This window comes from Triticum aestivum, chromosome 2D (assembly GCF_018294505.1).
Source record: "Triticum aestivum cultivar Chinese Spring chromosome 2D, IWGSC CS RefSeq v2.1, whole genome shotgun sequence".
NCBI lineage: Eukaryota > Viridiplantae > Streptophyta > Magnoliopsida > Poales > Poaceae > Triticum > Triticum aestivum.
This window is the reverse complement of record NC_057799.1, coordinates 627,153,364-627,178,034: the sequence shown is the minus strand read 5'-3', so window position 1 is coordinate 627,178,034 and position 24,671 is coordinate 627,153,364. Positions and strand designations below refer to the sequence as shown.

Sequence of the window (24,671 nt, the reverse complement as noted above, 5' to 3'; positions counted from 1 at the left end):
GGCTTAATTCGGGTTATGAACCGGGAGAGCCCCCATTTTTCGTCCCCTTTCTTCCTCATTAACTGCCAGCGAATGACGCCGGCCCAATTAACGGACTCCTTTAGCGAGAGACGTTGTATCGTCTCCCTCATTTTTCTCAAAATCACTAATTAAAGAGTACTCGTTGCAAAGAACATTCCACCTTCCCAAGTCACGATAAGTGGCGCACATGCAGCGCGCCACTTGTCGCAACCTGAAAGTTTTCCCTTTTTTCGTAGATCCGTTTATTCAAAACGTTTTATCTCTTAAACCGTGTGTCCAAATCTCAAACCGTTTTCACCATTGGATTCCTCGCGTCGAGATCTTCAAAACTAGATCCCATGTTAATAGGTTTTGACGAACTTTTTTTCATGAAAAACACCAGACGAAAAAACCAAACCGGGAGCATGGGTTTTTTCCCTTTTCGAAAGAGGCACGTCCGTGCCTCCCCCGAAATCACAACCGTGCCTCTCGTGGAAGGTAAACCGTGACTCTCATGGAAGGAAAAAAAACGCGTTTTTTCCTTTCTGAAAGAGGCACGCCCGTGCCTCTGGCGAAAGCAAAACCGTGACTCTCGCGAAAAAAAGAAAACGCGAATTTTTTCCCTTTCCAAGAGACACGGCCGTGACTCTCGCGAAGCACAACCGTGCCTCTCGCGGAAGCAAAACCGTGACTTTCACGAAAGAAAAAAAAAACAGAAAACGTGATTTGTTTTTCCCTTTCCGAGAGGCACGGCGGTGGCTCTCGCGAATGCACAACTGTGCCTCTCGCGGAAGTAAAACCGTGACTCTCGCAAAGAAAAAAAAAACAGAAACGTGTTTTTTTTCGTTACCGAAAGGCACGGCCGTGACTCTCGCTAAAGCACAACCGTGCCTCTCGCGGAAGAAAAACCGTGACTTTCGCGAAAGGGAAAAAAAGAAAGCGCGTTTTTTCGTGCAATTTTTTTTTCGAACATTTTTTTGGTCGAAAAGCTAAGGAAGATCGGGGGAAAACCAAAACCAAGAAAAAACCCGTTTAAAAAGCCAAAAACGCACGCGGAAAAATAAAATAAAAAAATAAAATCTGGAGGGAGTTTCCAGAGCGCGACACGGGACAAATGGCTGAGAGCGCGTCAAGTAGCGCTGATCGTTGCGAGGCTCCCGAAGGAGCGCTCGTTGACTAGTTGCTCTCCATTTTTCTTCCCCTCTTTTCTTCATTAACTGCCAGCGAATGGGCCGGCCCAATTAACAGACTCCTTCAGCGAGAGATGTTCTATCCTCTGGCTTAATGCGAGACATAGTCGCCGTGCTTACTGTATCTCTCCTTGTCTCTATCAGCCTTTACGAGCAAGCAAGAGATATGGTTGGTACGTCCACATTGAAAAAATTATCTAGCTACACATCTGCTTGTGTTATTGTGTGGTGGCGTAAATGTGGGCGCTGTTACTCACCAGGGACAGGGAGGGAGAACAGAACGTGCTAGCCACTAAATCCAGGTCGTCCATGACTACTAATGGTTTCCAGCCATATCCATATTTTTCCCTCCCACCGTTGCCCTGCCATGGCAGCGTATGTGCTAACCGACACCTTGCTCGACTCTTCTCTCCCCATCGCTTCCACCTCTCGCGCGCTCCCCTCCTCCGCCACCCGCGGCCAGCCGGGCTCTTCAACCCTCCTCCCGGCGGCGTCGACTGGAGCTGGCACGGCCGTGGTGTGTGCTGTCCACGGCCAGGACACCACCATCCAGGACCAAGGTATATGGATGGATCCAGTATTCCGTTGGGGTGTAAACTCTACGTAGCAGTTACAGATCAAAGGCTGTTATTCTATTACTATTACTATTATTATTATTATTTTATTAGGGGAATGCATATGGCGCATTTCGTTATGGTTTCAACGGAGTTACGTCATTCAAGATACTTCCTTTGTTCCAAATTATAAGATGTTTTGAGTTTAATCTTTTTTATGAATCAAAAGTATATAGTTTAGTGTGATTGTTCACTTGTTTCAGTCTGTATATTGTTCATATTAAAATATACAAAATGTCTTATAATTTGAAATAAAGATAATATCTTGCAAGATAAAAAAGGGGATCACTCCCAAAAGACACATGTAGTACTAGGCATACTTAAGTTGGAACCATTTAACATAGTCCCAAACTATCCCGAGCCTCTGTAATTCGTATTCTTCTACGACCCAGTGCGGTGGCACTCGTATGTAATTTATAGTAGATAGTAATATGCATATACATTTATCCCTATAAATTCATTTGTTTTCGAATGTCCCAAGTTAATAATTATTGGGGCAGGTCGACTTGCGGGCGGAAACTATCTGTCACTGTAACTGCCACTCGCCGGCGGCGACTATGCACTAGCCGCCCCTGCGATCGGTCGCCGAATCTTCTTCCCCGCCTTCCGCCGTCGCCACCATGCGCTAGTACGGTCGACTGCATGGGTGGTGCCGGGAGACGGCGTACGGGGCACCGTAACCTACCACTTGCCCGCGCTCGGGGTTCGGTTTCTGGACGAAAATATACGCCCAAAATGCATGAACTACTCCACTAATTCAACCTGTCACGTTCGACCCACGACTGTTAATTCGACCCATGTATCCACTGACTAGTGTATTCACTGTATCACTGGATATGTATATATTACCCCGCCAGATCCATCGTTTCGAGCCATCTTCCCCTCACGCACACGCACCGTACCGTTGCCATGGCAGCATCCAAGCTCACCCGCACCTTGCCCATCTCCTCCCTCGCCCCCACGCCTCACGCTGGCCCGGCCCTTCGCTCGCCGCCGACGACTGGAGCTGACACGGGCTTGAGCTGGACTTCATCAAACAGCGTTGGCCGCGGCACGACCGTGGTGTGCGCTACTGGTGTCGACGGCCAGGACACCACCATCCATGGCCATGGTAAAGAGTCCCTTTGGATGTGTATAAGGCTGGTCATAGTGGGGAGTATCATATACTAGTATCATGTATATGATACTTGTGTATAATACTACACCCATAGTGCATAGTATCATAAATTAGTATCATAAGTGGTCTCATTTATTGTCATGCATGACACATAGTAGCATCATATTTATTATGTTACGGTATCTACTTATGTTACTATAACCATCTCTTTTCTTTAAGAGAAAAGTATGTTTTTGGTCCCTCAAGTTCCCATAAAGTATAGGCTTGGTCCCTCAAGATTTTTTGGTATACATTTGGTCCCTCAAGTCTCAAAACTGGATAAGTTTGGTCCTAAACCAGATTTTGAGTATATTGACCAGTTTTGACCGCCACAAAACCGCCCGATGAACAGTAAATTCGGAAAAAAAACTTCAAAAAAATCTGAAATTTTTTGGGGTCGAATATGCTTACATGCGCAAGATGCGAACAAAATTTCAGGCTCTTTCGGCACGCGAGGAGCTCGTGGCAAAAAGAAAACAAAAATATCTGCCTGATGAATAGTAAATTCGAAAAAAATCAAAACAAAATCAAAAAATTATGAAACTTTTTGGGGTCCAATATGCTTAAGTGCGCAAGGTGCGACGAAAATTTTGTCCTGAAATGAGATCGGACGGGCTCTTGCAAAAATTTTGTCATTTTTTTGAAGTTTTTTTTTTCAAATTTACTATTCATCGGGCGGTTTTGTGGTGGTCAAACCCGGTCAACATGCTCAAAATCTGGTTTAGGACCAAGCTTATCCGGTTTTGAGACTTGAGGGACCAAATGTATACCTAAAAATTTTGAGGGATCATGTCTATACTTTGTGGGAACTTGAGGGACAAAAACATACTTTTCTCTTTCTTTAATTACCTGCCACATAAGCATATTTGCGAGTCCCAAGTGCATGATACTACTTATGTTACCCCCACTATGGCCAGCCTAAAGTGTACTGTGTACTTAGCAGTTATTACACTTCATTTAAAAGTTGTTAGAGCATCTACAACCAGCCCCTCGTACCCACCCCAAACATGCAGTCGCGTCTAGCAAATCCGGCACAAATACCCGGACTGACAGGCACTCCTCGTATCTAGCGCATATCTAGGGCAGATATGGGGACGCTCGGACGCGCCCGGACGTGGGCGACACGTAGGACTGACCGTAAGGGCCCACGCGGTGACACACAGAGACCGTTGCTCTGACGGCCGCCTGCTTCCCTTCCATGCGGCGTGGCGCCGCTACAGCATGCCGCCCGAGGGAGCAAGTCTGACTATTTAAGTCGGACGGTGGCAACCCAACCTTAGCCCGTCCCATTCCTTCCATCTCCCTCCCACCCACACCACCAACTTTCATTTGCTCGTCGTAGCCGCTAGACATGGCCGGGCAGAGGATCACCACATACACCATATTGACGCCAGAGCATCGCTTGTAGTTGCCGAAGGAGATCCGGTCCTGGCGTGTTGCTCGTATCACTGTCGCCCTTCATCGGATTCACCGGAGCCAAAGGAGAAGGAGGAGGCAGCGGAGCCGGATGAGGACGATGCTGCCATGAAGGAGGAGGAACTAGAGCCGGCGGAGCCGGATGAGGACGACACTGCCATGAAGAAGGAGGAACCGGAGCCGGAGGATGATGCGTTCGAGGAGGAACCGGAGGTGGCGGTGGAGGCGGATCCGGTCTCTGCCGCTTCGACATGGCCTACGCCATGGCGGAGTTTGAGGGGGCCCAAACGGAGATGGCGGAGCAACTGCCCTCCTCGAGTCCTTCGAGTCGGAGCACGAGGTGAGGCGAATCGCCGAGCTCTTCACCAAGCTTGAGGAGGAAGACGGGCCGGCCGTGTGCCCGGCCACCAATGACGATGAGGCCGGCGGCTCCGGCACCAACATCATCAACATCTCCGACGATGAGGACTAGTAGTTTAGTAGTTGATAGCAGTAGATGTAGATCATATGACGTTGCATGAGTTTGTATGAAAATGGTAATCCGATATGTCTATTGTGGTTGTTTGTGATGAAATTTGGGGTATGCCTGGTAGCCATTCGCAGACGCGCTCGGACGCCCCCACGGGTGTTTGGTAACTTGTATTAGGTATATGTACGGTTGTAGATACTCTTATTCAACGTGCACCCACTTGAATAGTAAACTAAAAAAGATACTAGAAAAAATCTGAAAAATTAGGGTATCAAACTTTATTGACCATCCTATTCACGTGTGAAGTTTTGTAAAGGAATGCCACCTCTAACGTATTCCATAGTGAAAAAATGCAATCCGACCTTGCTTAAAGGTTCGGTACTAAAGGCCCCCCCTTACGAACCGGGACTAAAGGCCCTCCACGTGACCGCTGTCTGGACCTCTACGATTTTTTACGATTTTTTTAAATTAAAATTTTCCTGATTTTCAAATTTTTGATTTTTTTACAATTTACCAACCGGGACTAAAGGAAATTTTACGATTTTTTTAATTTAATTTTTTTCCTGATTTTCCAATTTTTGATTTTTTTACAATTTAATCTCTAATCACCCCTCATCACTGATCAATTTAACCTCTAATCTCTAATCACCCCTCATCATTTCAAATCATCTAACTTCCCCGCTGGTCACCCATCCTCTCACTACCCCAGCCTAAGCACGCTTAACTTTCGTGTTCTATTCCCCCTCGTTTCCAAGTCTGCACTTGTTGTTTTCCTAACAATAGTAAGATTCAATCCTATTAACCCTCAGGAGTTTAGCTTGAGCATTAAGTCACACGTTTCACTGTTTGAGTTTGAAACTATTATTTTAAAAAACAATAATTATTTAGTAACACTAATATTTCTTGAATAAGTAGTTTGACCATAGTTTGACCACACTTTGACCAGATTTGACCAAAATTTAAAAAAACCGAAATAATTATTTAGTAACACTAATATTCTTGAATAATTATTTAGTAACACTAATACTTATTGAATAAGTAGTTTGACCATAGTTTGACCAGATTTAACCAAAATTCAAAAAAACTGAAATTTGAGCATAACTTTTTTCTTTTTAGAATTTGAGGATTCTAAAAATTTGCAAACAGGCCTACGGCAACCGGGACTAATGTGTATATTGAGCTGTGACCGAAGCCCTGTTTTCTACTAGTGTAGTGTTTTCAAATATAGTAGTATTTTTGCTCAGAATTGCATGCATGTCATTTCTTCATGAAACTTCATGCCCAAGTATACCAGTCGGCCACATATGTTAGAAAATAAAATCAGCTTTTTTATTTTCCCTATTTTTTTTCGAGAAAACGCAAAAGAGTTTGCGTTTCATTTCATTGAACAGGAAGAGAACAGCAGTACAGGTACAACCTCCCAGGAGGAGGGACACACGCACACACACCTATTTTTTTGAATTCACTATTCGTAAGGGGTTCCGTGGAACCAACATGTTCACCAAATCCACGCTCAGTATCAGTAATAGGGATATTCTTTTTTATGCAGAGTTTTTTTTTGCTTGAAAGCAGCTGGATTTCAGCCTTTGAGAAGTTAATTCTCACATTTGGAAATATCATCCATTCTGATGCAAAGTGGGAAAGTTCATTTCAATTTCTGCAAGCTCAACAAAATATACAGTGGAAAGTTCATAGCTTTTCTGTGCTCATATTTGCAAACGTTTATGACTGATTATGTGAATGCTATTTCGATGAAAAAAAATGGATGCTTAGATCCATGTAACGGACACGTTCTTCACGGGATATGGAAATCTTTTCCGTGTCTGTGCGTCACAACAGACTATTTATCCACTAGGTGCATCTATATGGAGATTTTTGTACGAATGTTGACGATGTTCTACTTTTTAAACTGGGATAAAACGCATTTGTTTTGCTTGCGGGGAATGTGCGCTACTTCTAATATTGTGACTGAAACTGCTGCACAGGAAGCAGGTGGAAACCAACTGTCTGTGTGCTCCTTGGGGAGCTCATCAACACAGGAACTATACTATTAGGCAAGGTAGCAGTTGATGGCGGCATGTTTATATTCTCATTGCTCTGTTATAGAAGCATTCTAGGTGTCATTTTCATCATGCCATTTGCCCTACTCCTCGAAAGGTCAAGAATTTTGTTTCTCGATAATTTTGTTAACAATACAAATTATTATCGTGGGAAGTACTACTATAACTTTTAACCATTGACTCAAGATTGTGTATGATAAATTTGCAGAGGGAAGTGGAAAGAATTGGATACAAAGGCTCTTGTGTGGCTCTCCATCAATGCTTTTGTCGGGTATATACACTCGATGAACTATCCTATATACATTTGAACTAAAATAAAATTATTATTTTCTTTTTATCTGGTAACTCTATATTTTGTTCCATCAAAATCAGTCAAACGAATTGGTTATACGTTGGTCTGAAAATGACCAAGCATACATTAGCCAACTAACTTAGTCAACTCTTTGGCTCCATGCCAAAAATTAAATGGAACCCGACTGGTCTACAACCCCCATATGCTAAAAGTTTTTTCAAATCCTCCTCCAAACAAATGGAAAAATTGTGTGCCATATTATTCAAATATCTTATGCCTTTTTTATTTCTCCGTAACCACAACAAAATATTAACAGGTTGATGCAAAACTTATGTTTAAAATTTCATAGTCAATTATATAGACCAAATGTTAAATGTGATTTAGTTACTTTTTGTTTGAGTATATTATTAAGGAATAAGGTATATTGATATTGATAGTGTTATCCTTACATTGTACAGATACTCGTTGCCTTTGGCAATGTATTACTATGGGCTACATGACACAAGCGCCTCCTATGGTGTGATCTTCTCAAGTTTGACTCCGCTCTTCACGTTTGTCCTGTCAATATTGCTTGGGTAATAAGCAACCCTTTCCTCCACCGTACAAAAACATACTCGGACTCCTTTCCTCCAATCTACTAGAGCTACCCAAATCCAGCTTTAGTCTTCTAATTAGTTACAATTACTAGTAACTTCGTCCCTGTGTATAAATAACTTAGTTACTTACCTTAATTACTGGATATTAAAAACTACAACTCTCAAGATATATTTTGCAGTATGGAGAGCTTGCGCCTCAAATCCAAAGAGGGCAGCGCGAAGGTGGTTGGTGCATTGTTATGTTTTGGTGGGGCTTTGCTGCTTAGCCTGTACAGCGGAAAGGAACTGCATCTCTTTACCCCGGTTATAAAAGGCATCACTAAGAGTTCTAATGGAGTAGCAGGAGGACAACATCATATGAGGGGAACCTTGCTTTTGTTGGGTGATTGCATATGTTATGCATTTTGGTATCCCATACAGGTATGTCAAATTATGATACAGAGTTTTCATACTAAGGCTTGTATCTATGATTTTGTTGGGAAACGTTGCATGGAAAACAAAAAATTTCTACACACACGCAATGATCTATCCATGGAGATGCATAGCAACGAGGGGGAGAGTGTGTCTACGTACCCTCGTAGACCATAAGCAAAAGCGTTAAACAACATAGTTGATGTAGTCAAACTTCTTCATGCTTCAACCGATCAAGTACTGAACACACGGCACCTCCGCGTTCTGCACACATTCAGCTCGGTGACGTCCCTCGCCTTCTTGATCCAGCAAGTTGTCGAGGTAGTAGATGAGTTCCGTCAGCACGACGGCATGGTGACGGTGATGGTGAAGTGATCATCGCAGGGCTTCGCCTAAGCACTACGAAGATATGACCGAAGGTGTAAACGGTGGAGGGGGGCGCCGCACACGGCTAGGCAATTGTCTTGGGTGTGCTAGGGGCGCCCCCACAAATATATAGGTGGGAGGGAGAGGGGAGGCAGCCAGGGTGCGCCCCAAGTAGGATCCGAATCCTACTTGATGTTTCCCCAAGTGCCCCCCCTCGATAATTCACCGGAGAGAAAAGGGAAGGGGGAAGATAGAAGGAAGGGGGGGGCAAACCCCCTCTTTTCCTTCTCCCAATCGGCCTCCTGACATAGGGGGCGCGCACCACCCCTTATGGGCTGGTGTGCTCCCCTCTCATGGCCCATATGGCCCATATATTCCCCGAGGGTGTCCGGTAACCCCTCCCGTACCTCGATAAATACCCGATACCTTCCGGAATGCTTCCAGTGTCCGAGTACTATCGTCCTATATATCCATCTTTACCTCTCAACCATTTCGAGACTCCCCATCATGTCCGCGATCTCATCCGGGACTCTGAACAACATTCGGCCACCAAATCACATAACTCATATAATACAATATCGTCATCGAACGTTAAGCGTGCGGACCCTATGAGTTCGAGAACTATGTAGACATGACCGAGACACCTCTCCGGTCAATAACCAATAGCGGAACCTGGATGCCCATATTGGCTCCTACATATTCTACGAAGATCTTTATCGGTTGAACCGTTATGACAACATACGTTATTCCCTTTGTCTGTAGGTATGTTACTTGCCCGAGATTCAATCGTCGGTATCTTCATACCTAGTTCAATCTTGTTAACGGCAAGTCTCTTTACTCGTTCCGTAATACATCATCCTGCAACTAAATCATTAGTCTCTTTGCTTGCAAGACTTCTTATGATGTGTATTACGGAGAGGGCCCAGAGATACCTCTCCGATACTCGGAGTGACAAACCCTAATCTCGATCTATGCCAACTCAACAGATACCTTCGGAGATACTTGTAGAGCATATTTATGATCACCCAGTTATGTTGTGACATTTGATAGGACACAAGGTATTCCTCCGGTATCCCGGAGTTGCATAATCTCATAGTCGAAGGAATATGTATTTGACATGAAGAAAGCAATAGCAATAAACTGAACGATCATTATGCTAAGCTAACGGATGGGTCTTGTCCATCACATCATTCTCCTAATGATGTGATCCCTCTATCAAATGACAACACATGTCTATGGTTAGGAAACCTTAACCATCTTTGATCAACGAGCTAGTCTAGTAGAGGCTTACTAGGGACACGATATTTGTTTATGTATTCACACATGTATTTATGTTTCCGATCAGTACAATTCTAGCGTGAATAATGAACCTTTATCATGAATAAGGGAATATAATATAAAATAACAACTTTATTATTGCCTCTAGGGCATATTTCCTTCAGTCTCCCACTTGCACTAGAGTCAATAATCTAGTTCACATCACCATGTGATTTAACACCCATAGTTCACATCGCCATGTGACCAACACCCAAAGAGTTTACTAGAGTCAATAATCTATTTCACATCACCATGTGATTAACACCCAAAGAATATTAAGGAGTGATCATGTTTTGCTTGTGAGAGAAGTTTAGTCAACGCGGTTGTCACATTCAGATCCGTATGTATTTTGGAAATTTCTATGTCTACAATTCTCAGCATGGAGCTACTCTAGCTAATTGCTCCAACTATCAATATGTATCCAGATTGAGACTCTGAGTCATCCGAATTGGTGTCAAAGCTTGCATCGGCGTAACCCTTTACGACGAATTCTTTATCACCTCCATAACCGAGAAATATTTCCTTAGTCCTCTTAGGTAACTAAGGATAAATTTTGACCGTTGTCCAGTGATCTACTCCTGGTTCACTATTGTACCCTCTTGCCAAACTCATGGCAAGGTACACAACAGGTTTGGTACACAACATGACATACTTTATAGAACCTATGGCTGAGGCATAGGGAATGACTTTCATTCTCTCTCTATCTTCTGCCATGGTCGGGCTTTGAGTCTTACTCAACTTCACACCTTACAGTACAGGTAAGAACCTTTTCTTTGACTGATCTATTTTGAACTCCTTCAAAACTTTGTCAAGGTATGTGCTTTGTGAAAGTCCTATTAAGCGTCTTGATCTATCTCTACAGATTTTGATGCCCAATATTTAAGTAGCTTCACCGAGGTCTTTCATTGAAAAATTATTATTCAAGTATCCTTTTATGCTACCCAGAAATTCTATATCATTTCCAATCACCAATATGCCATCCACATATAATATCAGAAATGCTACAGAGCTCCCATTCACTTTCTTGTAAATACAGGCTTCTCCAAAAGTCTGTATAAAACCATATGCTTTGATCACACTATCAAAGCGTATATTCCAACTCCCGGAGGCTTGCACCAGTCCATAAATGGATCGCTGGAGCTTGGATACTTTGTTATCACCTTTAGAATCGACAAAACCTTCTGGTTGCATCATATACAACTCTTCTTTAAGATATCCATTAAGGAATGCAGTTTTCGCGTCCATTTGCCAAATTTCATAATCATAAAATGCGGCAATTGCTAACATGATTCAGACAGACTTAAGCATCGCTACGGGTGAGAAGGTCTCATCGTAGTCAACTCCTTGAACTTGTCGAAAACCTTTCACGACAAGTCAAGCTTTGTAGATGGTGACATTACCGTCAGCGTCAGTCTTCTTCTTGATGATCCATTTATTCTCTATGACTTGCCGATCATCGGGCAAGTCAACCAAAGTCCACACTTTGTTCTCATACATGGATCCCATCTCAGATTTCATGGCCTCAAGCCATTTCGCGGAATCTGGGCTCATCATCGCTTCCTCATAGTTCGTAGGTTTGCCGTTGTCTGACAACATGACTTGCAGGACAAGGTTACCGTACCACTCTGGTGCGGTACGCGTTCTGGTCAACCTACGAGGTTCAGTAGTAACTTGATCTGGAGTTTCATGGTCATCATCATTAGCTTCCTCTCTAGTTGGTGTAGGCATCACGGGAACGATTTTCTCTGATGTGCTACTTTCCAATTCGAGAGAAGGTACAATTACCTCATCAAGTTCTACTTTCCTCCCTCTCACTTCTTTTGAGAGAAACTCCTTCTCCAGAAAGGTTCCATTCTTGGCAACAAAGATCTTGCCTTCGGATCTGTGGCAGAAGGTGTACCAAATTGTTTCCTTAGGGTTTCCTATGAAGACGCACTTCTCCGATTTGGTTTCGAGCTTATCAGGCTGAAGCCTTTTGACACAAGTGTCGCAACCCCATACTTTAAGAAATGACAACTTAGGTTTCTTGCCAAACCACAGTTCATACGGTGTCGTCTCAATGGATTTAGACGGTGCCCTATTTAACGTGAATGCAGTTGTCTCTAATATATAACCCCAAAACAATAGTGGTAAATTGGTAAGAGACATCATAGAACGCACCATATCTAATAAAGTACGGTTACGATGTTTGGACACACCATTACGCTGTGATGTTCCAGGTGGCGTGAGTTGTGAAACTATTCCACATTGTTTTAAATGAAGGCCAAACTCGTAACTCGTAGAAACTTTATTTTCTTGTTACGATGATTCTCTACTTCACTCTGAAATTCTTTGAACTTTTCAAATGTTTTAGACTTGTGTTTCATTAAGTAGATATACCCATATCTGCTCAAATCATCTGTGAAGGTCAGAAAATAACGATACCCGCCGCGTGCCTCAACACTCATCGGACCGCATACATCGGTATGTATTATTTCCAATAAGTCATTGGCTCGCTCCATTGTTCTGGAGAACGGAGTTTTAGTCATCTTGCCCATGAGGCATGGTTCGCAAGTATCAAATGATTGATAATCAAGTGATTCCAAAAGCCCATCTGCATGGAGTTTCTTCATGCGCTTTATACCAATATGACCTAAACGGCAGTGCCACAAATATGTTGCGTTATCATTATCAACTTTGCATCTTTTGGCATCAACCTTGGGTGTATGACCACAGAAGGTTTTATTCAAGTAAACAGAACAATAATTATTCTTTGACTTAAATGAATAACCGTATTGCAATAAACATGATCTAATCATATTCACGCTCAACGCAAATACCAAATAACATTTATTTTAGGTTTAACACTAATCCCGGAGGTAGAGGGAGTGTGCAATGGTGATCATATGAACCTTGGAATCACTTCCAACACACATCGTCACTTCGCCCTTAACTAGTCTCTGTTCATTCTGCAACTCCTGTTTCGAGTTACTAATCTCAGCAACTGAACCGGTATCAAATACCTAGGGGTTGCTATGAACACTAGTAAATTACACATCAATAACATGTATATCATATATACCTTTGTTCACTGTGCCATCCTTCTTACACTACTGGAATAAGCTAATTTGTCATCTGCCAGCTCTTTGCCGTCTGCTAGCTGACGGCAAAGAAGCTCTTTGCCATCAGCTGCCTAAAAGCAGACGGCAAAGAAATGGCAGACGGCAAAGAAGCTCTTTGCCATCCGCGAGCTCTTTGCCGTCCGCTGGCAGACGGCAAAGAGGGAGGTGGCCCACCCCCCGCCCGTTTGGAAAAAACTTAACGCCCCACCTCTTTGCCGTCTGCTAGCAGACGGCAAAGAGGCAAAAAGGCGGACGGCAAAGACAGGCGGACGGCAAAGAGGAGAGTACCTAACGGCCCGTACCCCCCCCCCCCGCCCGTTACTCTCCGTTCTCTACCTCTCTCTCCTCCCCGACGCGCCCCGCCACCACATCCCACCCCACCGCCGCCGCCGCCCCGTCGCCACCCCACCCGTCGCCCCCCCACCCGCCGCCCCCGTCGCCCCCTCCGCCCCGTCGCTCCCCACCCCTCCGCCCGGCCAGCGCCACCCCGCCGCCCCTCTGTCGGCAAGCGCCCCGCCGCCCCGCCATCGGCGAGCGCCCCACCCCTGCCGCAGGTGAGCCCCACCCCTCTTCTCCTTTTTTTTTTCTTTTTTCTGTTTTTTAGTTTAGATTACTTTTAGTTTAGTTTTTTCGTCTGGCCAACCCGCCTGCCCACGCGTAGATATTTAGTAGTCCAACCGACTCGGCCGGCCACTGCGCACACGCCTACCATCGTGGTCTATCCACTCGCCCGCGATCAACGCGGCAGCTCGCGGTCAACGCGGCTGCATGGGATCTCGTCTTCCGCGCGCCGCCCCGTCCCATCTTGCGCCGCTGCCACCGTCGGAGACCGCGCCTGCCGCACGCCACCGCTGCCGCGGCCCGTCGCCTCCCTGCCGCAGTTTAATGCCCCGCTCCGCCCCGCCACGGCGCCTCACCTGCCGCGCATTCATTCCCGGCGCTATAAAACCCGCCCTGCGCGGCGAGTTTGGTCACACCGCCCGTCCATCCCTCCTCTCCCTCTTCACATGCGCGTTCTCTTCACCGATCTGCGCGGGATGGCGTCCAGCGACTCGGACTCCGACGGCGCGGCACCGGGCGGCGTCTGGCCTTCGAGCCTGACACAAGGGCAGACGGAAGATCTCTTCCGGTTCGGGCTGTTCGTGCCGCCGGCGGCGAAGGTGCCGCGGCCGTGGAGGATCTCCGCCGACGGCTACCCCACGCAGGGCCCGCCGGCGACGAACGCCGAGCTGAGCGCGCACCCCGGTGGGCGCTTCAACCGTAAGAACCGCCGCCGATTTTGGAAGGGCAAGCGGTTCAACGACGTTATCGGCGCCTTCAAGCGCGCCGCCCGTGGGCTCCCCGTCGGCGACATCACAGGCGAAGCCGGGCCCTCCGGCCTGCGCGGGCGCGGGCACGCCCCACCTCCTGGCCCCGCCCCACTAGCCCCGGCCGAGGCCGTGATCCCGCCGGAGGTGGCGGCGCTCCGACAGGACGGCGACCCGGAGGACACGCCCGGACTGCTCGCGGCCCTAGCGCGGTCATCGGAAGAAGCCGCCGCGGCGGCGGCGTGGGAGGCCGAGGAAGCCTCCGAGATTGCGGCCGCAATCCAGGCGGCCGAGGCGATGGCGGCGCCGCAGGCGGCGATAGCGGAGGAGGAAGAGGATTCGGATGACGTCGCGAACCGGTCCAGCAGCGACGATGACGGCGGCAACGGCCCGGCCGTGATTGACCTTGATAGCGACGCCGAGTAGTTTTTTTTAGTGTTGTTTAGGTAATTTGGCTTGAAAAAAAAACAAACTGTTATTGCCGTCAGCAGCGGACGGCAAAGGCACTAGAAAGTTTGCCGTCAGCGGCGGACGGCAAAGGCCTGCCGTTAGCCACTTAACGGACTAACAGCGCAATTATTGCCGTCCGCTCTCTTTGCCGTCCGCGGCAGACGGCAAAGGGCCTTTGCCGTCAGCCGCCAGGAAGCAGACGGCAAAGTAGCTGTTTACCGTAGCCTACTTTGCCGGAGCCTTTTGCCGTCCGCGGCTGACGGCAAAGGTCTTTGCCGCCCACCGTTCATGCCTTTGCCGTCCGCCGTGGCAGACGGCAAAATAGCTGATTCCTGTAGTGTTATCCGCCAAGTATTTGGGGCAGTTCCGCTTCTATGACCATTTCCTTTGCAGCAGAAGCACTCAGTTTCACGCTTGGATCTAGCTTTGGGCTTCTTCATGGGAGTGGCAACTTGCTTTCCATTCTTCTTGAAGTTCCCTTTCTTTCCCTTGCCCTTTTTCTTGAAACTAGTGGTCTTGTTAACCATCAACACTTGATGCTTTTTCTTGATTTCTACCTTCGCTAATTTTATCATTGCGAAGAGCTCGGGAATCATTTTCGTCATCCCTTGCATATTATAGTTCATCACGAAGTTCTAGTAGCTTGGTGATAGTGACTAGAGAACTCTGTCAATCACTATCTTATCTGGGAGATTAACTCCCACTTGATTCAAGTGATTGTAGTACTCAGACATTCTGAACACATGCTCGCTGACTAAGCTATTCTCCTCCATCTTGTAGGCAAAGTACTTGCCAGAGGTCCCATACCTCTCGACACGGGCATGAACTGAAATACCAATTTTCATCTCTTGGAAAATCTCATATGCTCCATGGCATTCAAAACATTTTTGAAGTCCCGATTCTAAGCCGTAAAGCATGGCGGACTAAACTATCAAGTAGTCATCATATCAAGCTTGCAAAACGTTCATAACGTCTGCATCTGCTCCTGTAATAGGTTTGTCACCTAGCGGTGCATCAAGGACATAATTCTTTTGTGCAGCAATGAGGATAATCCTCAGATCAGGGACCCAGTCCGCATCATTGCTACTACCATCTTTCAACTTAGTTTTCTCTAGGAACATATCAAAAATATATGGGAGCTATATCGCGAGCTATTGATCTACAACATAGACATGCAAAACTATCAAGACTAAGTTCATGATAAATTAAGTTCAATTAATCAAATTACTTAAGAACTCCCACTTAAATAGACATGCCTCAAGTCATCTAAGTGATACGTGATCCAAATCAACTAAACCATGTCCGATCATCACGTGAGATGGGGTAGTATCAATGGTGAACATCTCTATGTTGACCATATGTACTATATGATTCACGTTTGATCTTTCGGTCTCATGTGTTCTGAGGCCATGTCTATACATGCTAGGCCCATCAAGTTTAACCTGTCATGGTTTTGTCATGGCAGATGTCCTAAGGAAAGGACTTAGTCGTGGAGCCATCGCTACGGGTTAGCTTAAAGGGGTTAAAGCGGACAAGGGACGCAGAGAGTTTATACTGGTTTGGCCCCTTGCGGTGAAGGTAAAAGCCTAATCCAGTTGTTGTGGAATTGCTAGGGTTTCGATGACCAGGGAGCAAATACGCTTTGCCTGGGTCTCGAGTTGTTGTCTGTCGTCCTAAACTGCCACCGGGTCGTCCCCTTATATACATGGGTTGACGCCCGTCGGTTTACAGAATCCCAAGGCCGGCTCATAAACGTGTCCGGCTCGGTCTCTGCTCTTTCTATCTTACAACACAAGTTTACATATCAATGCCGGTTTATGTCTACAGGCCTTAAACCGGCTTTGGGCCCTGGGCCTTCATAAATCGTCACCGTCTTTGTCTTCATGGGCTTTAGATACAGTGAACCATTATGGGATTAACCCGGCCTCTCCTGGCCGGTTTACGCCCAGTAGTAATATCCCCAACATTAGGCCCCAGATTGATTTGAACTGGTTCATGTCAATCCTCAACGCATCATCATCTTCACAAAATCTTGTAAACCGCCATGACGTCACTTTCCAGGACCATGATAAATCGCCATGACGTCATCTGTTATTAGGAACTTCGCATAACTCACCTTTATTAATGGGCCTCCGACAAATCGAGGCAATAGAGCTGTCACATATCCCATTTTTCAGGCTCCTCGATTCTCGCGCCTGCCACTTATCCATTCACCTTATAAATAAGGCCAAGGGGTCCTTTTCACTCCCCCCCCCCCCGTGCCTCTTCGCATCTTCTTCTTCCTCGTGCCAACCAACCTTCGAGCTCTGCCGCCGCCGTCGACCTTCGCCTCTGCCTCAACAACGGCCGCTGCATCAACCTGACCGCACCAAAGAAATGCGGCGATCTTCCACTGCTTCCTCAGCACCAGTAAGTTCCTCTTCTCCTCACTCCAGATCCACCATTAGGGTTCAGTGTTCTTCCTAGTTCTTCGAAGCTCTTGGAGCTGTTCTTCCTTGTTCCTCTTCAGTAATACCAATGACTAGTTAGATCTGATATTTTCCAGTGCCCTTGTAGTTTAAACTCCTTTTTCCTTGTTAGGGCATCTGCCTTATATAAAACTCAGGGCCCGTCAAGTTTAACCCAAGTATTCCGCATGTGCAAAACTATCTTTCACCCGTTGTATGTGAACGTAGACTCTATCACACCCGATCATCACGTGGTGTCTCAACACGACGAACTATAGCAATGGTGCATACTCAGGGAGAACAATTTTACCTTGAAATTTAGTGAAGCGATCATCTTATAATGCTACCGCCGTACTAAGCAAAATAAGATGCATAAAAGATAAACATCACATGCAATCAAAATATGTGACATGATATGTCCATTATCATCTTATGCCTTTGATCTCCATCTCCAAAGCACCGTCATGATCTCCATCGTCACCGGCTTGACACCTTGATCTCCATCGTAGCATCGTTGTCGTCTCGCCAACTATTGCTTCCACGACTATCACTACCACTTAGTGATAAAGTAAAGCAATTAGATGGCGTTTGCATTTCATACAATAAAGAGATAACCATAAGGCTCCTGTCGGTTGCCGATAACTTTTACAAAACGTGCTCATACAATAACGTATATCACATCATGTCTTGACCATATCACATCACAACATGCCCTGCAAAAACAAGTTAGACGACCTCTACTTTGTTGTTGCAAGTTTTACGTGGCTGCTACGGGCTTCTAGCAAGAACTGTTCTTACCTACGCATCAAACCACACTGGTGTTTCGTCAAGTTTCCTATTTTATCCTTCTTCAAGGACCGTCTGCAGTCAAATTCGATTAAACTAAAGTAAGAGAAACAAACACCCACCAACCACCTTTATGCAAAACTAGTTGCATGTCCGTCGGTGAAACCGGTCTCATGTGCATGGACATGTAAGGATGGTCTGGGCCGCTTCATCACACAATACCGCCGAATCAAAATAAGATGTTGGCGGTAAGCATCATGACTATCACCGCCCACAACTCTTTGTGTTCTACTCGTGCATAAAATCTACACATAAACCTGGCTCTGATACCACTGTTTGGGAAACATTGCATGAAAAACAAAAAATTTCTACGCACATGCAATGATCTATCCATGGAGATGCATAGCAACGAGGGGGAGAGTGTGTCTACGTACTCTCGTAGAACATAAGCGGAGGAGTTAAACAACGTTGTTGATGTAGTCGAATTTCTTCGTGCTTCAACCGATCAAGTACCGAACGCACGGCACCTCCACGTTTAGCTCATTGACGTCCCTCGCCTTCTTGATACAGCAAGTTGTCGAGGTATTAGATGAGTTCCGTCAGCAAGACGGCGTGGTGACGGTGATGGTGAAGTGATCCTCGCAGGGCTTCGCCTAAGCACTACGAAGATATGACCGAGGGGGTAAACGGTGGAGGGGGCGCCGCACTCGGCTAGGCAATTGCCTTGGGTGTGCTAGGGGCACCCCCCACATATATATATAGGTGGGAGGGAGAGGGGAGGCAGCCAGGGTTCCTACTTGGGGTTTCCCCAAGTGGCGCCCCCCTTCCATAATTCACCAGAGAGAAAAGGGAAGGGGGAAGAGAGAATGAAGGGGTGGCTGAACCCCCTTTTCCCTTATCCCAATCGACCTCCTTCCATAGGGGGGCGTCCCACCCCTTGTGGGCTCGTTTGCTCCCCTCTCATGGCCCATATGGCCCATATATTCCCCGGGGGATGTCCGGTAACCCTTCCGGTACTCCGATAGATACCCGATACCTTTCGGAACGCTTCCGATGTCTGAATACTATCGTCCTATATATTAATATTTACCTCTCGACCATTTCGAGACTCCTCGTCATGTCTGTGATCTCATCCGAGACTCTGAAAAACATTCGGTCACCAAATCATATAACTCATATAATACAATATCGTCATCGAACGTTAAGCGTGCGGACCCTACGGGTTCGAGAACTATGTAGACATGACCGAGACACGTCTCTGGTCAATAACCAATAATGAAACCTGGATGCCCATATTGGCTCCTACATATTCTATGAAGATCTTTATCGGTCGAACCGTTATGACAACATACGTTATTCCCTTTGTCTGTAGGTATGTTACTTGCCTGAGATTCGATCGTCGGTATCTTCATACCTAGTTCAATCTCGTTAACGGCAAGTCTCTTTACTCGTTCTATAATACATCATCCTGCAACTAAATCATTAGTCTCTTTGCTTGCAAGACTTCTTATGATGTGTATTACGGAGAGGGCCCAGAGATACCTCTCCGATACTCGGAGTGACAAACCCTAATCTCGATCTATGCCAACTCAATAGACACCTTCGGAGATACTTGTAGAGCATATTTATGATCACCCAGTTATGTTGTGACATTTGATAGCACACAAGGTATTCCTCCGGTATCCCGGAGTTGCATAATCTCATAGTCGAAGGAATATGTATTTGACATGAAGAAAGCAATAGCAATAAACTGAACGATCATTATGCTAAGCTAACGGGTGGGTCTTGTCCATCACATCATTCTCCTAATGATGTGATCCCACTATCAAATGACAACACATGTCTATGGTTAGGAAACCTTAACCATCTTTGTTCAACGAGCTAGTCTAGTAGAGGCTTACTAGGGACATGATATTTGTTTATGTATTCACACATTTATTTAAGTTTCCGATCAATACAATTCTACCATGAATAATAAACCTTTATCATGAATAAGGAAATATAATATAAAATAACAACTTTATTATTGCCTCTAGGGCATATTTCCTTTAGATTTCCCATAATAGGCATAACATGATTTGAGTTTTTTATCCTTGTTCTTGACTGGTAACAATGAAGAATTTCTAATAATGCAGGTGAAAGTTTTAAAGGTGTACCCATGGAAACATTGGTCATCAACGTTGACTTGTGTTCTAGGTGGTTTGCAAACATGTGTCGTAGGAATATTTGTGAGGAGGGACAAACTTGCTTGGCAAGTAGGATGGAACATTCAACTATTAACAATTGTCTACTCGGTAAGTCTTTTCCAGAATACATTCAATTTTAGAAAATCCCTTGCTATTGCCTGAATTTTCATTACTTTTGTTCAATCTAACTGATAACTCCACTATATGTAGAAGCTAATCTTAGTTTACCAAGGAAAAATCAAGGAACACAAGCAAGATAGGTTCTGATTGTAGTCATAGGAGACTTTTAAGGACAAGATTCATTAGAGTTGTGGTATATTCAACCTTTACTCTAGCTACCAGAATCAGGGAATGTTTGATTCGCGGGATTGTAAGAACATGGGAATAGGAAAGACGTACTATTGGAATGTGAAGACCATCTCAATCTTATAGGATTTCGGTTTTATTACATCATAGAAAAACAAAGTATTATTTCAAAGAGGTTTGAGTGGATGCTAGAAATCATATGGGAAGTGGTGCAAAGAAATAATTCAGAACTAGGATTCAATCCTATGAATAAATAACCAACATAGGAAAAATTACTAAGGATTCTAATCCTCCAAATTTCCTATGAAAATCCTTTGAATCAGAGATTCCAATGGGCATATCGCTGTTAAAAGTTAACTCAGTTCAAAGTAGTAAAGCTTGCTTGCAAGGACTTCCTATATGGTTTGAGATCCAACTGCTTCATGATGTTGAATATTAAAAGCATTTGTTTCTATATTTTCTCTTAACTTGATAGTTAAAAACAATAGAAAATAATGTGTCCATACTTGATTTTGAATGTAGGCTGCACTTGGCACAGCCGCCAATTATTGGTTGAATCTATACGCCGTGGAAAAGCGCGGACCTGTTTTTCCACCAATGTTCAACACATTATCGATTGTCTTCACCATGGTTCTTGGGGCATTATTACTAGGAGAAGGCATCACAGTTGGGAGGTACGTGTATTTTGTTCTAATACTCGGACTCATATTCAAAGCTTTTGCTTTTTCGTATATGTATTTATGCATGTATTGTAATCGGACATAATGTCCCTACCCTGGGGTGTGTGTATTCTAAATGTACTTACCATTATCTAAAAATGTTACACAAAATTATTAAGTGTGACTGTAAGACACAATAGCCTAGGGCGAGCTCATTCTTGTGACAAATATAAAAGTGCCTTTATTAAATTACAATAAAATGGTGCTTAAATATATTTGTGCTTATCATGATGTATGCACATGTAAGTGTGTCTTGTGATCAATATGATTAGTGAATGCATAATCAGGACGGAGCTAGTAATGTGATACAAGGGGGTGGCAATGGGAAGATATAAAATTTTGGAGGGGGCAAACACAAGAATTTAGAGATAATAAATAGGAGGTTGTTTGAGACAAAAGCTAAGGGGGCATGACCTCAACATGCTCCCTGGCTCTGTCCCTGTGTATAATTGATGAGTTGCGTAAATGTAGCGACGCTATAGCCATCTAGTGGATTGGTATAGAGAGAGTAAAAAATGTTCCTTAACAAATGTTGTGATTTGGGGTCAGTTCTTTTGGCAGCTTAAAAAATAAGCCACCTGCTTCCCAACTTTTCCCATAAGCCATCTCTCTTATTTATTGGGGCTTCTAAACTAATTATAAGTCTCAACAAATTTTGGAGGCGACTATTTCTCAACAAATTTTGGAGGCAACTATTTTTTAAGCTGGGAAGAGGCAACTTATTTTTAAGCCACCCAAACGAACTGGCCCTTAGTTTAAAATTTTCATTAGAAATACATCAAATATAATAGCTTGATCATTTCTTGTTTTAATGTTTACACTTGCATACTCTTTTGTTCCATAAGTAATACATTTTGCTATTATATGGCAGCTTGTTAGGTAGTGCATTGGTTTTCAGTGGTTTGTATATGTACCTCTATGGAAAGGCCAGAGAACTCCGTGCGAAGATGACATCAGGGTGAAGCAATGAAAAGCTTCAGGCGCAACCTACCCATGACTCAAAGTTTGAGGTTCCAAGATTTGGTCCTTGATTTTTTGGGATGCTAGTCTCGAGTGAGCTTTATGTTAGAAGTTGATACCACTTTGTTAACGATTTGACCAATCCTAAGATGTGTGATGGTGCATTATTATTTTCAAGTGAAGTAAACCACTAGTTTATAGGGTATCTTTCTTATTGGATTGTACAACTGCGATACCATATAGGACAATATCTTCAACTTCACAATACATGCACACAAATTGGTGATTTTGGTCTTATGTGTTTACATCATGAAACGTTCGCTCAATGTATTAGTAGGACCCACTGACGCGCAAGGTGTTAGTGTTTTGTTAAGATAATACTTTGTATGTTGTCATACAATGACATTATTGGTAAAATTTGTATCTCTCAGTGATGCATTCTTGTTTTGCATGTTGTTGCAGCAAGCTGTGTTTGTTATTGTGTTTTCTTCATTTTTTTAACATTATATGGAAAGATCAACCCAATAAGGGATCGAAAGTCAAAACTTTCAAGTTCATTTGTTTTGCTTGTAAAAAGAGTGTCTAAGGGCATATCCAACGCCGACCCGCAAATTCTCCCCGGCATTGAAGGATATGGGAGGTGGCCATCCAATACTATCATGTATATGCTCTCTAGTAAAGGGAAATTCGAAATTCAAATATAGTCCAATCCACACGGCGCGACGGATCATACCATCACCGAATCACATGCCCGATCACAACCAAAAAGAGGCAATTATGCTTAGTTTTTACATGCCCGAATCCATAAGAACATCAACATGACCGGCAATCCCAGCCTTCCTCCCCAATCAAGGTGTCGTCGCCGCCGCATAGGCAGCCTCCGCCTTCTTGGCCGCCGCACCTTCTCGCTTCGCCGTCTCCTCCTCCCACTGATTTTCCCGAAACCCTCTTATAACCTTCTTCGGCGGTTCTTGGACTGAGTCGGTAGGGTCACTGGTTTGCTCCTCGGTGACTTGGGCGGTGGTCTTGGATATGAAAAGGTTTCACTTCAGTTGCCCATTCAACTTCAACCAACAATGCATGACAGTGAAAGTTTTCTTCTCCAACTTCTTGAACACCAAACAAGCACGAGAAGGCTACAAAGTTAAACATTGTCAAGTATGTATATCTCGCTACTGAGCAACAAAACTATGCATATCCTGCTAGTGATCCTGCTACAGAACTATGCATATCCGGCTACTTATCAACAAAATTATGCATATTCAGCTAAACTATGCATATCACGCTATTGATCAATAAACTTTGCATATCCGGCTACAAAAGTATGTATGTCCGACTAGTGATCAACAATACTATGCATATCCGGCTAGTGATCAACTTACTTGCTCGGTGATTTGTGCGCCGGCCACTAGGTCACCGTGCGATGAGATGTTTCAAGTGCCCGCAATACTTCGACACGCCCTCTTGGATGGTATACCATCGATGGTTGAGGGACTTTGATTCATGGTTGCGGATGACCGCGTCAGAGTAGGAGACGACATGCATGTGTTCATGAACCAAGTGTGAATGTTGTTCCAAAAAGTTGTGCCCTTTTTTCTCCATGCCATGTATCGAATCGAGGCTAGTGGCCAACCATGCATCGCACAACAGCTTGTCCTCCCGCATGTTGAACCTTTCTCCTCTAACCTTCTTCTTCAGATCGCCGACAGTATCATCCGGATCATCGTCCTCGCCATCCTCCTCCTCATCCTGCTGTTGTCCTACAGTCCAATGATGCTATTGTTGTGTGCCCACGCTGATCTGGGTGTAGGACTATTGCGTTCTCGTCTTGGTATAGGACTGCTGCTGCGTGCAGTTATCGGACTGGGTGGGATCCGAGGCTTCCACCTGCCCGTACTCATAGCCACCTCCACCTCCTCCGCAACCCTCGTGGATGATGTCAAGCATCTCCCAGTCCGGGTCATTGTATGGCGGCTCCCCGCCTCTAGGTATTGCAGCGAACAGCGTGCGGGCACCCGTCCGCGCTCAGACGAGCTGCGACGAAGAACACTCGGAGAAGAGCGGCGCCGCGTTTACATCCACGATGTAAGGCACCTTCCCGGCGGCGGTTCCGAGCTGCTTGGCGGTGTAGAAGTACGGAGGTTTCTAATGCTCCGGCCATGGTGCCGTTTGTACGATGGGCTCGCTCATCGGGGCACCGCGGCCAAGGCCGTGACCTCCACAACGTCTGCAACCACCACGCCCAAGGGCGCCCAACTGCTTCGTAGCTTCTCCTCCTTTGCGAACATCGCTTTGACGCGGCGAATTTGTCGCGTAGCCGAGCTGATCTTCCGGGCGAGCGTGATGCTCAGATCCTCTGGCACTTCTGCCACCGCCATTTCAGATAGGTTCTCCTCTGGTTCCATTCGTCGACAGTGGAAGGAATGAGAGGGTGGGAAAAAAGGGCGGAATTGGGTGGAGAGCGACGGGGGATGGAAAAAATAGTTAGGGATTTCGGCATGGAAGCAGTCCGGGTAGCCACA

At 45.1% G+C, this 24,671-nt stretch overlaps 1 protein-coding gene across 2 annotated transcripts; it reads left to right on the top strand.

The window, feature by feature from the left end:
* Window positions 1–1,468: 1,468 nt before the first annotated feature.
* On the top strand, window positions 1,469–22,539 carry LOC123050557 (WAT1-related protein At5g64700). 2 transcript variants are annotated; one of them, XM_044473334.1, is made up of 8 exons: window positions 1,469–1,750; window positions 6,831–7,002; window positions 7,114–7,176; window positions 7,656–7,772; window positions 7,973–8,213; window positions 20,114–20,272; window positions 20,993–21,144; window positions 22,061–22,539. In XM_044473334.1, the coding sequence occupies exons 1-8, from the start codon at window positions 1,510–1,512 to the stop codon at window positions 22,149–22,151; spliced, it is 1,236 nt and encodes a 411-aa protein (XP_044329269.1). In that variant the 5' UTR covers window positions 1,469–1,509; the 3' UTR covers window positions 22,152–22,539. The 2 variants fall into 2 exon arrangements, with proteins under 2 accessions (XP_044329269.1, XP_044329270.1); XM_044473335.1 differs by lacking the exon at window positions 1,469–1,750 and adding an exon at window positions 2,325–2,915.
* Window positions 22,540–24,671: the final 2,132 nt, after the last annotated feature.

Bases quoted from the DNA above. Each gene is read 5' to 3' on its own strand.
- LOC123050557 (XM_044473334.1), top strand. From the start codon at position 1,510: ATGGTTTCCAGCCATATCCATATTTTTCCCTCCCACCGTTGCCCTGCC. The intron at 7,177-7,655 runs GTATATACACTC...TACATTGTACAG, and splicing joins TCCATCAATGCTTTTGTCGG to ATACTCGTTGCCTTTGGCAA. The intron at 20,273-20,992 runs GTAAGTCTTTTC...TTTTGAATGTAG, and splicing joins TATTAACAATTGTCTACTCG to GCTGCACTTGGCACAGCCGC.